The sequence below is a fragment of the Sus scrofa genome, chromosome 4 (assembly GCF_000003025.6).
Source record: "Sus scrofa isolate TJ Tabasco breed Duroc chromosome 4, Sscrofa11.1, whole genome shotgun sequence".
Lineage (NCBI taxonomy): Eukaryota > Metazoa > Chordata > Mammalia > Artiodactyla > Suidae > Sus > Sus scrofa.
In genome coordinates, this window is record NC_010446.5 from 32745788 (window position 1) to 32761618 (window position 15831).

Consider the following 15831-nt stretch of genomic DNA (forward strand, 5'->3'; position numbering starts at 1 on the left):
TTTCTGTATTTTATTTTACTGCCATGTAGCCCCGTATTATTATTTTGTTTGTTCTGGACATTAGTGACCTTAAAAAACCAAGGAATTACCTACTTTGATTAGACCTAATGGCCAAGTGGATATTCTGATCCTTAAAAAAAAAAAATTACCAAGAATAAATGGGAATAAATATATTGTTGCATTCATTCTTAAGTATCTGTGCTAATGCAGAGGAATATTCATTTAATTAAAAGCAGCTGGATATGAGTCCCTGCTTGCTATAGAAATGTGTGATTTCTGGTAATAAGTCTGAGAGTAATTAGAGAGTCTCCTGAGTGTGAGTGATAGATTCATATAAAGTTTTCTGCTTGTACTGATTCTTACCTTTCAAACAATAATTAAAAGTTTTCTTGTCTTAAACTAGTAAATATTGCTGTTAGACTGCTAGTAACAGTTTCCCTAAGGAAGAAGTTCAATTTGCTGACTCCTTGAAAAAAATTAGAATGAAATTTGGAGCAATTCTGAGGGAATACTACTCATGCCCTACCTCTGTCTCCTTTCAGCACAGTCCCTCCTCAGTGGGTTGACTGTTCTACATTTCCATTATGACAGAGCACAGGCATTAAAGGATTATGGAAACAAAGGATCAAAGAAATCATGATGCTGCGTGTGAGCAGCAAACCCAGTCAAGTTGCAAGCAGAGGACTTTCAAACTGAAGTAGTTTCTTCCTGGCAATGAGCTTGTTGTGTTCCCTGTTAATTTGCAGGACTTAGCTGTGTCATAGGGGATGGGCTGCCAAAGGCTGCTCTTGAACTTCAGTATCATTCATCTTGCAGATTCTGACACTCAGCTTGGTATTTGCCCTATGTTCTCAGTGACTTGTAGACTTCATACCCAACATGTTTGCTTTCTAACTCTGACTGTCCAATATTAAGCATCTTTAAGAACACCACTTCTCATTAGTCACCCAGCTTTCTCTGCTTTCCCTTTCTCTTTCCTTTGAAATATTGCCCTCAGCTAACATTAATTCTATTCTGCCCTATTCCCTAACCACCTTACCTATAAATAATGTATATATGTATGTTTTATTATTTAGAGGAACTTATAGAATCCTGCTTATAAGTTTTTTTAATTCCAAAGAGACTAAAAAGCAGTTTCATCCAGCCTGCACTCCCTACGTAAATTTGTAGCAGAAATCAGTTTCAGAAGCTTTAAATCTAAGTATACCCTTTTTTTCTGTGTTGTAGATTCTATACCTTCTCTTGTCTATGTGAATATAGGCCAAGACATATTTTTTCCAAAATGAACCAGCTTTATCTGTATTGAATTTCTACTAAGGCAGCTTCTTCCCCCATCCCCTGATAATTATTCCAGGTGTCATAGGGAGCTCCCTAGTGGGCAATAGTGTGTCTTGCTGGTTAAGAGTGCATCTCTGAAGCCCATTACCTGGCTTGCAGTCGCACTTGTGACACTTACTACTTTTTGTGACCGTAAGGAAATTACTTAATTTTCCTGTGTCTCCATTTTTTCCCCTCATAATAATAGTAAGAATTAAATGCAAAAAGACATGAGAAAAGGAAGTTCTTGACAGGTAGTAACATTATCATCAGCCATGGATCCATAAACCTGATCACACTCTCACTTTGAGGATATTTACAGGCCTTGAACTTGTGAACCATAAGCATCTGACCTAAAACAAGAATCTCTCCTTCAGCACTATGTACTGTACATAGCCATAAGTTTTCAAACTGGTATCCTGCTTCTAAATTAACAATGAGCCAGTAAGTACCTGGTTTCCATGCTTATCCAACTGTAAGTTCGAATGCTTCCACTTCTCAGTGCCCTTTATTGCTTGCATAGGCCCATTTCCATGTATTGGATGATTCACTTATTATCCTTAGAATCATTCCTGCTCTCATTCCACGTGGCCATTCAACAGTCACCATTTGCTTACTAATTTCCATTTTGATGACTTTTGTCTTTTTTTTGTTTTTAAAGGACCACACCCAGCATATGGAAGTTCCCAGGCCAGGGGTCCAGTCAGAGCTGTAGCTGCCAGCCTACTCCACAGCTGTAGCAACTCGGGATCCGAGCCACGTCTGCAACCTACACTACTGCTCATGGCAGTGCCCAATCTCTAACCCACTGAGCAAGGCCAGGGATTGAACCCATGTCCTCATGGATACTAGTCAGTTTGCATTTTGATGACTTATAAGTTCGTTTATTTACACTGAGATCAAGCCTTTTTTTTTTTTTTTTTTTTTTTTTTTGGTCTTTTTCGGGCTGTACCTGTGGCATATGGAGATTCCCAGGCTAGGGGTTGAATTGGAGCTATAGCCGCTGGCCTTCACCACAGCCACAGCAACATCAGATCTGAGCCACCTCTGCAACCTACACCACAGCTCACAGCAACGCTGAATGCTTAACCCATTGGGTGAGGCTAGGGATCGAAGATGGGTCCTCATGGATGCTAGTCAGATTCGTTTCCACTGAGCCACAATGGGAATTCCATCAAACCCTTTTTATTTGTAATTTCAAGATGTGGAATTGCTTTTGTATTCAACAGCCATGATAAAACACTCTAAGCTCTGAAAAATTAAATGGCAAATGATAGTCCCACCATTGGCTATAAATGCTCTCCTTTGCTTGTGGACAGGGTGAGAGTGTTTTTGTTCAATACTGAAACTTTAATAAAGTGAAATTTTACAAGTAGAGGAGCTTCTGTATCTGGTATTTAGCTGATCTCTTTGCCTCACCATTTCCCTTCCCACAGTCTACAGTAAAGCAAAGTTTTCTTTTTGGCTTGACTAGTATCTGCAGAATTGAGTCATTAAATTCTTCTAATTTGGATTGTGCTCTTTTATTACTCCAGCTCTTTTTTTTTTTTTTTTTTCTCTCTCTTCTGTTCAATGAAAGAAATACAGTATTAATAGTCAGGTAAACTTGGCTTACATAATGCAGACCCAAAGGTGGGCCTTTGCTTCTCTTTAATAATATCTTGCCCTTCGATACATTGTTTAATATGCACTATATCATTTAGGACTTTATTGTCTTATGTGTTCTCATAACTCATTTTTACAAAACTACAATTTCCATGAGAGCATTAACTTTCTTCATGTTTTTCTTTTGTGCTTTTCGTATGTATCTTATATACTTAGGTGATCAGTAAACACAGCTGATTTTTACTTGCATTTCAGTTCTGTGATTTATTAAAAGCAGAGGCACAAAGATTTCATGTCACTTTTAATCATAAAGTGCTAAAAAAACCCTTGTCAGTTTTGAAAAGAAACCTGATTCTTCATCTGTGGAAGAGGAAATTGTAGTTTTTTTTACAAGTAGTTCAGCTCTAACTTAAATTGCCTTGCATGCTTCTTTTTTTTTTTTAGACTTTAAAAACCGTGAGATCTCAGATTGAAGGGCAGTTTATTTTATATTACTTTGGAGTCATCCTCTCGCATGTGTCCTTTAAAATAGAGATTGTTTGAATACTTTATAATTTTTAAATGATTGTTTAAAGATAATATTATGATGTACTAATCTAGTTTTTTTAAATCATAGAAGATTTTTTTATTAAAGTATAGTTGGTGTACTATGTGCCAATTTCTATTAGTTTTAAAACCATAGTTCTTTGCTTTTCTGTGGAATTATTAAATGAATATCAGAATAAACATGACAGATTGAGTGTTTCTCAGTCTTTTGCCTTGTTTTCTAAACTATTCCATGAGAGCTTTTTTTTTTTTGTTTTGTTTTTTTGTTTTTTTGTCTCTTCCAAGGCATATGGAGGTTCCCAGGCTAGGGGTCTAATCAGAGCTATAGCTGCTGGCCTGCACCATAGCCACAGCAACATGGGATCTGAGCCATGTCTGCGACCTACACCACAACTCACAGCAACACCAGATCTATAACCCACTGAGCGAGGCCAGGAATCGAACCCACAACCTCATGGTTCCTAGTCAGATTCGTTAACCACTGAGCCACGACAGAAACTCCAGATCTTTGTTTTTTAAACCCAGGAATTATCAAAATCTTATTAAGAACTCCATTGGAGAATTTCTGTCTATTTATTCTTCTGTTAATTCTCCTTTTCTTGAGAACATATATGATAAATTAAAACCTATGTATTTAGTTTAGCCTTTTAGTGCAGTTTAACTACTTGATTATAATAATGCCATTTTCTATTATATTTCATTTAAAATGTCCTGTACACTAGATTACTACAAATTAAATACGCTGTTGGGGAGGGGAGAGCTAATCAGTTAACGTAATCACTGCATTCTCCTATGAAGAAGATGCTATCCAAGTTGAAAATTGCTACCTTTTGGATGAACATTTGGAACCCTTTTAATTTCTGAGTTTCTGTTTTTGGAGTTAGGTGAAATTATCAAAAGTAGAGATATATATTATCATCATCCAAAATACATGAATATTTGTTTATATCTAAAGATACTGGCTAGAGTCCATTAAATAGATATGTTTTTTGTAGACATTTGTGTTCTGAGAACAAAAAGATGATACTGGTTATTAAGAGACATATTAAGGAAGCAAAGTGAACAAAAACTAAAATATAGTCATTTCAGCCATAATGCCATGTATGGGTTCCTGGAAAATCTCACATTCTGCGAAAATAAATACTATTTTTTTTTTTTTTTTTTTTTTGTCTTTTTGCTATTTCTTGGGCCGCTCCCATGGCATATGGAGGTTCTCAGGCTAGGGGTCCAGTCGGAGCTATAGCCACTGGCCCAGGCCAGAGCCACAGCAACGCAGGATCCCAGCCGCATCTGCAACCTACACCACAGCTCACAGCAACGCCGGATCCTTAACCCACTGAGCAAGGGCAGGGATCGAACCCGCAACCTCATGGTTCCTAGTCGGATTCGTTAACCACTGCGCCATGACGGGAACTCCTGAATACTATTCTAATAGGGCTTATGAGAAAGGAAGTGTGGGTACAGATTGCTTCAAGTAGGTAATTTTGTAAGTATAGCCCTAACAAATTAAATATCAATCCAAATGCCAGCACAGTCAATTTCCCCTGACATTTACACCTAGACCCATATAGGATTTTTATAGCCATTTGCTCTAGGGTTCATACTTCCTCCTTGAAGACATTTGCTTCTAATGAAGACCAGTTTAATCAAAACTAAAAGATAATTCAGAGATACCCTTCATCAATTAAGGTGTTTTGTTTTATTTGTTAGTGGGGTAATGTATTTACATCTCCGTCTATACTTGCAACCTCCCAAGATAGCTTAATAGAGAGAATAGTCAAGTAGTTATTTAAACCAGAACCACTTCTTTCATTAAAGAGAGGCACTTCCATAGGGTTTTTCTCATGGTTACTTCAAATCATTAACCTACTGGGAATAAAATCTTTCACAACTTTACACTGTACTGACAGGATTCCTCTATTTGTCAATTACAATAAACTAAGTCTCCTGAAGAAATAACCAGGCAAAATAGTTATGTGTAAACAATAGAGAAGGTATGGGTAGAATAAATGGAGGCAAAAGAAGATCTGGTTTGGTACATCCCAAATTGAAATATAGTCAAAATCTAGAAAGATGAGGTTCAAACTAGCAAAACCATATAAAAATTTTGTTTAAAACAAAAAGAAATTCATTCCATAAAGAAGTGTTTTGTATGTACCCCAGCCCATGTCAGATAACTAGTTTATTGTAGCATAATTTCCCATTCTTTCTAGAGCATGATGGTACCCAGCACATATTGAATGAACAATCACTGCCCTCTTCCCATTTAGCCTGAACATAGCCTTAGTAATCATCTCAGTATAGCATCCTAGGCCTTACTGACCACCAATCTGATTTGGCATACCATGAAATGTTATTTGTTAACAACTTGTAATCCAAGCAGTTTGCCAAATCCTTTACCAAAATAATTATACTTAATTCTTGCAGCATTCTGTGTGGTAGATAGTGTTGTAATCCCCATTTACAAGTGAGGAAGCGGAGGCTGAAGTGTTATCAAATTGGCTGCAATAATAAGTCACCTCAAATCTTTTGTGTAAAAGGGTATAATATAATATGAATAATGGTATAAATATAATAAAGTAAGAAAAATGGAGTTGCAGTTGATGGTAGGTGCTTAAGCTGAAATGTTATGATGAGTTGGAAGTGGAAAATCATAATACACTGAAATAGAGAAAAAATAGACGACTCAGAAAGCCATTGGAAGAATGAGGCAGATGTGTAGGGGATACAGCAGGCCTTGATTCCTTTAAAGGTGGTACAGGCAGCTTCAGTTTCTGATTTGGGGATTTCTAATTTTAGTTGCTGTGAGCTTTATTTTTTAGGCTTAAAAAACTTTCAGATTCCATGTGATATTCTTAAGTTTTCTTTTTATTTGAATTAGATGCAATGACTATTCCTTTAGCCAATTGTGATGCCTAAGACAATCAAGATTCAAATATAGGTAGGATTAAGAGAAGGATTTGGAAAACACACAGTTCTGATAATGTTGAATTTGAGGTTGGAATGTCCATGGGCATTGGATAATGCAGTATCTCTGGGTTAGAGATTTTAAACCATAAACTGTAGATCATAGTGGAAATGTAGAGTGAGAAGAGCAGAAGGCTTGGGAATGAACCAGGAACACCAGCATATCAGGAGCTGACTGAGGAAGAAAGCTCTAAGCTAGATAACTAAGAGGAACAGCCTGAGATAGGAGAACTGGAAAGGGTGATGTCAGCAAAATCAAGGAAGTATAGTATCAAGGAAAAAAAAAATCACTGTCAGGTGTTCTAAAGAGATAAGTACCACGAGGAATGAGGGCACATTTGATCTGGTGTGAGGTCAGTAATGGCCTTTGTTTGCTAGAACAGTTTTTTTTTTTTTTTTTGCTGGGGAGTTAAGGTAAGAATTGGAAGTGTGATCTCTGCGTCAAAGAGAAAATGAAAATAATAAGACAGAAATCATCAATGCATCTTAAAGTATTAGAAGTATAATGAGAATATGATAGTGAAGAGGGGCATGTTTTAGGGCTGAAATAGACCTGAGAGATATTCAGATAGCAGCTCCTTATTTTAATGTATGAGGAGATCAAGACCTAAAAAGTTCTGGTAGTTTATACTACGGTAGTTTATGCTAGCCAATAGTGGCAGATAGAACACGGCATCTAGATCTTCTGATTCCTCACTGACCAGTATATAGAGGCAAACTCTAAACTCAAAAGGGAGGGAAATTTTTTAATGGTTTATAATATTTATCATACTCTTTGTATATTTGAATTTATTCTTTCTCATATATAGAAGGAAATAAGTTATGGTTGTGCTAGATTATATTAATCTACATGCCCAATGTATTATATGTATAAAAATGTGTTGATAAAAAGCCATTGGCTGGATCTGAAACAAAATGTTCTCTCAGTCATGTTGCAAATGTGCAAAAGTAAATATTTATTCATAACCACTTAAAGGGAAGTGATTTTTGTTTTTCGGTTTTTTTTTTTTTTTTTTTTCTTTAGGACCTTACCTGTGGCAAATGGAAATTCCCAGCTAGGGGCTGAACTGGAGCTACAGCTGCCAGCCTATGCCACAGTCACAGCAATGCCAGATCCAAGCCACATCGGCGACCTGCACCACAGCTTGCAGCAGTGCTGGATCCTTAACCCACCGAGCAAGGCCAGAGATCAAGTCCTCATCCTCATGGATATTAGTCAGGTTCTTAATGCACCATGCCACAATAGGAACTCCTAATTTTGTTTTTGATTGAAGAGGGTCAATATTTTAAAATAATGTTATAGATAGGAGTTCCCACTGTGGCACGGTGGGTTGAGAATGCCACTGCAGCAGCTGGGTCACTGTGGAGGCGTGTGTTTGATCCCTGGCCCCACACAGTGGTTTAAGGATCTTGCCTTGCCTTGCTGCAGCTTAGGTCTCAGCTGCAGCTTGGATTCAGTCTCTGGCTCAGGACATCCATGTGCCGCGGGGCAGCCAAAAAAGAGAGAAAACTTTTTTTAAAGAGAAAGTTTTTAAAAATAATGTTATAAAAGTATGGTGAGTTCCCTGGTGGCCAAATAGGTTAAAAATCCAGTGTTGTCACTGCCACAGCTCTGTTGCTGCTGTGTTGCAGGTTTGATCTCTGGCCTGGGAACTTGTGCAAGTCGTGGGCGTGGCCAAAACAAAAGTACTTGGTGAATTAAAAATGTAAAATACTGAATCTTAAATAACCATTCTTATTTACAAGTGATTTGTCTTATCCTTTGGCTATTGTGTGAAAATAAAATATTCACAACAGTATTTGAGCAACCATACCAGATCATAATTTCTTTAGTTTTTGGTGTAAGAGCACCACCTATGGGTTTCTTAGGTATTTGGGGAAAAAAAATTTTAAGCAAAACCCAATAAAAAATCTAATAAAATTCTTTCTAGTTTTTCCTTATAATTATTCTCTCCTTTATTTAAAGGTTAAGAATTGTCTGCTTTGTCGTAAATTATTCCAACTAGTTACCCAATAAAAAATCTAATAAAATTCTTTCTAGTTTTTCCTTATAATTATTCTCTCCTTTATTTAAAGGTTAGGAATTGTCTACTTTGTCATAAATTATTCTCAACTAGTTTTCGGTTGTGTCCTACTGCTGTTTGATCATCTAATAAGTATTTGAGTACTTATATGCCATTACAGTATTATAATTGTAAGTTAAACACAATTTAACAAAATTATATCATTTTCTTTAAACAAATCTTTTTTTTTTTTGCTTTTTAGGGTCTCACTCATGGCATATGGAGGCTCCCAGGCTAAGAGTCGAATCGGAGCTGTAGCCACTGGCCTACACCACAGCCACAGCAACTCAGGCCCCTTAACCCACTGAGCAAGGCCTGGGATCAAACCTGCAACCTCATGGTTCCTAGTCGGGTTTGTTGACAACTGAGCCACAATGGGAACTCCAAAAGTAAACAAATCTTTTAATGAAAATGAACAATCTTCTACATTCTGGAGGAGAGGCAATGATAGTTTTTTCCAGTTTATTTGTATGTTTGTATCTTCATGACTTAAGAATTCCTTCAGTATGCTGCTATGGTTTAGTAAGGGATAGTGAAGAAAGAAAAATGGTCTTATAGATGATTTAGGGGATGTTCATTAGTTATTGTGATGTAACTCATTAGAGCAAGGTTGGAAGCAAAACTCTGGCATTTCATTGTTAATAAGCCCCAAGTAGAATCACATTTGGATAAATTTAGTCTTTTTCTCAAGTATTAAACTTTTTTGTAAGGGAAATTTTACTCTTAATGAAATTTAACCAAGAGAAAATTGGAAGCTTTGACTGTATGTGGGCAGTAAGATGTAAGCTAGGCTCTTGGTATGTTATATCCTTGTATTTTATGCTATGAACCTCTCTGTTCAAAAAGTGACTAAAAACAAGATACCTTTGGCAGTATCCCTAATTCCAGGCTAGATACACTTTAGGCATGGACCTGCAGAGCTTTAAAACCTCAAGTACCTTTTCTTCAGGGAATGGGTAATTCTGTAGAAATAAGGATAGACTCTTTGAGCAATATAGCTTGCTTTATTTTGGTCATCATGAATAAAAACTTCATAAAATTACGTAGTATACTTCCTAGCGTACTTAACGTACATTGAACAGACTATATCCTCTGTTACCAAAAAAAAAAAAAAAGGGGGGGGGTCATTTTGGAAGCTGCTCTCCCCACTTTTAATTTGCTCCTTCTGACCTGCTCTGACTTTAAAAATCAGATAATCCAGTCTGTCAAAATTATATCAGATAAGAGGTTCCAAGATTTTATGTTTTACTGAAGGTTTAAGCATTCATCACATTTTTTAAAAATAGCCAGTGACTCTTTTATAAAGTGAGGGTAAATAACTTGTCAGATTATCAGCTGAATTCTGGATTGGTACAATGTTAACTGTATTAAGATGTGAGTTCAAGATATAATAAAAGGAGAATAATACAGGGAAACTTATAGTGGTTTGAATTTACTCCTTTCCTTTTATAATATTTAGATATCTATATATCACATAATGATACTTGAATCACTGACTATTTCAGGCCTTTATTTTTAAAATAACTTAGGAATCATCTATTACCCTGTGATAAAGTTTGGAAGTATTCATGGAATAAATTAAATAATTTCTTTAGAGTAATTTTGAAGTATTGTTTTGCCGTCTTTTTCTAATCATCCACTAACTTCTTAACCCAGCATCTTACTGTTATGTTTATATGTGCTTTAATTTTTTTTTGTTCAGAAGACTGTTTATATGATATTCTTTGATTTAAAGTGTACAAAAAGTAGTTCAGTAAAGTTTAACTTTACGTAGTTTATAGTAAAGAAAATAAATTTGAAAGGTGAGTTTTGAAAAAAGATAGGTGGATGTATGGATCATTTGATCTCCATAGCTAAAGCTAGCAATCTTAACTCTTAAATTGTTATTCAGAGATCCAATTTGGAAACATCCATGCCTCCCTAAAACATTGTACTTAGTTAAAATTGAGATACTTTGACTAAAAGGGAAGAAAACAAAATAATCTCATTAGAATAATGAAAGCTTTTAAGGTTGGTAATACCATATTTTATTGTATATGATTCGATGTTTAAAGTGGTTTTTTTAAATAAATACTGATTTACTTAATACTTTGTCTTAAAACATAATAATTAGCTAAGATCACTTTGACTGTTGTCTTCCAGCTTGTGGAGAAACTCCAGAACAAATTCGAGCACCGAGTGGTATAATTACGAGCCCAGGCTGGCCTTCTGAATATCCTGCCAAAATCAACTGTAGCTGGTTCATACGGGCAAACCCAGGGGAAATCATTACTATAAGGTAACTCTGACACCTTCCTACATTCTTATATATATATTTTTTTTACAAAATATAAATTCATTTTCCAAGTACCATCACTCCAACATGCAGTAATATAAAAAGATGATTTTCAGAATATGTGCTAAGTTATATTTATCAGTACCATCTTGAAGGTAGGAATAATGGCCCATTCTTCCCCTTCTATTAGAATATGTGTTTGGAATATTTTCTCATGGTGGTAATGAATTTGCACTGAGCTATTCTTCTAGGCCACTCTTATAAAAGGTACATATTTGCAAAATAGCTTATTAGGATCAAAAGTGTAATTTTTGGAATTCCCATTGTGGCTCAGTGGAAACAAATCTGGCTAGCATCCATGAGGACACAGATTCGATCCCTGGCCTCGCTCAGTCGGTTAAGGATCTGGCATTGCCATGAGCTATTGTGTAGGTCACAGACGTGGCTTGGACCTGGCATTGCTGTGGCTGTGGCATAGGCCAGCCAGCAGCTACAGCTCCCATTCGACCCCTAGCCTGGGAACCTTCATATGCTGCATATGTGGCCTTAAAAAAAGGACCAAAAAAAAAGTGTAATCTTTGGCCATGAGACAAATGAATAGAGCTTACTAATCCACTTAGAGATCTAGCCCACAATCTTGGTTTTGTAAGTAGAATCTTCTACCTCAATGAGTTAAAAGATGATTGTAGGCTATGTCTGTATATATGTATGTGTGTATGAAACTTGAAATAATCTGATAATGGATAAATACTGTGTCTAAAAAAATCTCTTTCTTCATAACAATGAAACAGACAATTTGTTAAGAATACAAAGTGAAACATATTCCTGGGGGAATAACCATAAGTTTAAGATTCTAAGAATAAGCATGATATAACTAAGGAAGATTAAGATTATTTTAGACATTTAGAATTATAGAGAAAAACTGGGAATAAGATTGTAAGGAGGAAATATTCAGTCGAACTAGATACTGTTTGCTTAAGGAAATTATGTCAAGACTATTAGAGAAAAAAATTGCCTGAAAGGAAGGAAAAAAAAAATAATGTACCTAAATAAATATATATATATAACACAATTAAGAATGCCATTCCTGTCACAGAGACAGCACAAAGGCATCTTTGACATTCTTTCATTAATTGCACTTTTATAGGTAAGAATCATGGAACTTTAGATACATATAGAAGAGACTTCACAGATCCTAGACACAAATCCCTTCATTGTACATTTTTAAAAAATGAGATTGTAAATTTAGCTTTCATTTTAATCTATCTTCCTCTTTTAGATTCGTTAACTAATGAGAGAACTGATCTCTCAAAAAACACAGGTGTGGTCTATCCCCTTTTTTCCTGTGGAATCCATAAAACAGGGACATATGGTTTGTTTTCCTTTGGTTCCTCTCTGCCCCAGGCCCCATCTCCTGGAAACTAGAGCTGAGCTTACATAGAAGCTGTAACACTCCTCTGTGAGAAATGTGGTTCCCTTGCCTGATGGACTGAAGGTTATCCTTCTGCAGCAGTACCAATGTCGGAATCTGAACAATATGCCTATTTTCTGTTACTTATAATATGACTAAGTACAAGTGTGTTTACAAAGTAACATTTTTCCAAAGGGATTCCAAATGTTTTTGTAAAATTTAAAAGTAGAATTTTTTGAGGATTTTTTTTTTCTTTTAACCTAAAATTCAACCCCTCATTAAGCTTGGAGCCCACCAGCTCAGTTATATAAAACTTGGCAATGCTTGCCAGCACAGCTACATGTAATACTGCCATCTGGTTCTGATTATGTGTTGGATCCTTGCAGTTTCACAAAGGTACACTAAAAATCAAGCACAGTACTGAAATACAGAACAGAATTAGAGGTGAGCCCCACATCTAAGGAAAGATTTCCTAAATTCTGGATGGAGTTAACAAATCCAGGTTTACACAGCCAGCCTCTTAAAATTAGAAAGTAATTTTGGTAATTCTCCTAGTTCTTATTGAATTCATTATCATGGTAATACCAAACTTTAATAAGATGACACATGAACCTAATACATCAAAAAAGTCAAGTTTCACTTGGTATAAAATCTTAAATAAATTGTTCAAGAAAAGCTTATACCATGATTAAGTGCAACTTATTTAGACATACAAATGAGTCAGTTTAGGAAATATTAAATTAATTTACCATATTAACAAGTCAAAGAAAATATATATGATTATCTACACTAGACAGATGTTTCAAGGCTTTTTGATAAAAAGAAAATCAACATTCATAGTTTAAAATAATTAAAATTTAGATAAAGGAGGAAAACTAATACAGATTTAAACAAGCAGTACTTAGACCTCTCCTTATGAAACTAGTTAAAGATGGTGATATAAAAGCATTTTTATCCTCTCCTTGAAAGCTGCCAAAATCCACAAAAATCATTTTATCCATAGGAGATGGAGAATTGGATTCTGATTCTCTGCTTGAAGCCAAGGACTTGGATTTTGCTCAAGAAAGGCTTAAAAAAAAAAAAACAAAACAAACTTATGCTAACCACTGCTTGAATTGTCATGGGGCTGAGAGCTTGGAAAAGTAGGAGGATAGAAAGTTAGGAGAATATAGGGGGAGAGAAAATTAAGAAAAGAAAACAAAACAGAACCAAAAATCTTCTACAAATCTTACAACGCAAACTTCTAGAATGTATGAAAAAAATTAATGCTAACCAAAACAGCCCACAAAATCAAGTTTGAATACAAGTTTACCACAGACACTATACACATTGTTACACTGGGGCTTTTTTCTCAATTGTTTTTATGCCATGAACACTTTGGTAGTTTGGTGAAACCTATATAGATCCTTTCCCAGAATGTTTTTAAATTTATAAAACAAAATACATAGTGTTATAAAGGGAACAAATTATTTTTGAAATAAAATTATCAGATATTTTTACAAAAATATAATACATATGTGCTTATTTATTAACTCATTAGCAAGCTGTGCTTTTTAAGATAACTAATTTTAAAGTGGTTTTGAGTATAGTTATCCTAGATATCTATTAAAATTGAAATATAATATGAAATTATCTGTGATTTCTATAGTGCCAGTGTGAGAGGTACTGTAAATACTAAATCATGATTTGTTTATATTCAAAAGTGAAGGAAATGTTAAATTTCAGCTACAGATGGATAAAAAAAAGTTGCAAATGAGAATAGAAATACTGAATACTCTTACTTGAACTTTATTAGAACAAAGCAGAAGAAAAGAAACTTAAAAACAAAAACAAAAACAAAGGCAAAACCTATTAATACAGAAGAATACAGTAGAGAAAGCAAATGAGAACTCTCTCCATCTCCTCCCCACCAGCTAGAAAGGCTATTCAGTAGGAAAACTCACTCAACCTTTAGAAGATAGATTATCCAGTCAGGTTTGTTGGTTGGTTGTTATGATCCCCCTCTAATGGGCTTATAAGAACATATCTAAAACAGCACTTAACACAAAGTCTCAAACATGGGGATAGGAAAAGATAAGCTTTTGAAGAACTGGCATAGGACAGTTAGTTAACGTCAATCGTAATTGACCTTAAGACTCAAAACATTAACAACAGATGGAATGATCCACTAGGAAGATGCAGTCATGGTTAAATGCTGTGTACCTAATAACACAGCCTGAAAAGACAAGCAAAGCAAAATGTGAAGAATTACCCAGAAAGTTTCACAAGTTCACAATTATAGTGGAAGTTTATAAACATATTTTTCATCTGAATTTATTACATTGAACAGGAAAAAAATAGTAAGAAATAGTAAAATCTATAAAAATAGATTTTATAAAATGAACAAGCTTAATCCTGAAGACACATGTATAGTATGTGTGTAGAGTGTTTACACCTGTTTCACATACATTTCAAAGACATATGTAACATTTATTTAAAAACTGATAGGTAATAAATCACGAAGGAATTCTGAATATATTTCTAGACATTGATTGCATCATTCAGATTGTGTTGTGACCATAACACAATTAAATTAGAAACCAACAATTTAAAAAAAACACATATATTGGGAAACATACTCCTAAATAACTCCTGCAATAAAATGAAAACCGTGATAGAACTCAAAATATTTTTTATTTTTATTTATTTATTTATTTTGTCTTTTTGCTATTTCTTTGGGCTGCTCCCGCAGCATATAGAGGTTCCCAGGCTAGGGGTCTCATCGGAGCTGTAGCCCCCAGCCTACGCCAGAGCCACAGCAACGCAGGATCCGATCCATGTCTGCATCCTACACCACAGCTCACGGCAATGCCGGATCCTTAACCCACTGAGCAAGGGCAGGGACCAAACCCGCAACCTCATGGTTCCTAGTCGGATTCGTTAACCACTGCGCCATGACGGGAACTCCTCAAAATATTTTTTAAATTGCCATAATGAAAGTATTACATATTAAAATAGTTGTAACACATTGGAAGAGTACTTAGAGAAAAATGGACAGCTTTAATGCACTGATTTAAAAGTTAGTATGATGGAAAAAATATATAAACTCAGCATTTTCTCAAGAGTTTTAGAAGAAAACTACAGAGTAAGTCTTTATTAGAAAAAAATGAAGTTAAAATCAGAAAATAAATTGAAAAAAATAAGATTAAAAAAAATTGGTTTTCTAAAAGACTGGGGGAGGTAAACAAAAACAAATCTCAAGGCAAGAGTGTGAAAAAAAGATGAAAGGTACAAATAAAACAACTACAAAAAATTATCAACAACTATAAATATAATAGAGATTTTATAAGTCATAAAGGAATATCATGGTTTATATTGATAATACTTTTATACAGTTAGATGAAATGAATCATTTTCTGAAATGTGTTACCAAAATTGATTCAAGAATTAGAAAACTAATTAATGCAATTGCCATTAAAGTAATTAAACCAATAATCTAAATGAGATTCTATAATCAGATAGTTTTACAGGCAAGTTTTACCAAATGAATAAAGAAGAAATTTCCTTAACCTGATAAAATATTTGTGTTAAAAATTTTTTAATCAAACTTAGTATTGGACTATCATTGGAGTTAATTTTAGCACTAAGGACTGAGCCAAGGATACATG

At 34.9% G+C, this 15831-nt stretch overlaps 1 protein-coding gene across 2 annotated transcripts in view; it reads left to right on the top strand.

Moving 5' to 3' along the window:
• LRP12 (LDL receptor related protein 12) overlaps positions 1-15831 on the top strand; it is an 81562-nt gene that overhangs the window by 43958 nt on the left and 21773 nt on the right. For both annotated transcript variants that reach the window (XM_003125531.4, NM_001315806.1), the window contains 1 exon segment: positions 10641-10776. In XM_003125531.4, the coding sequence (XP_003125579.1) occupies positions 10641-10776 (136 nt within the window).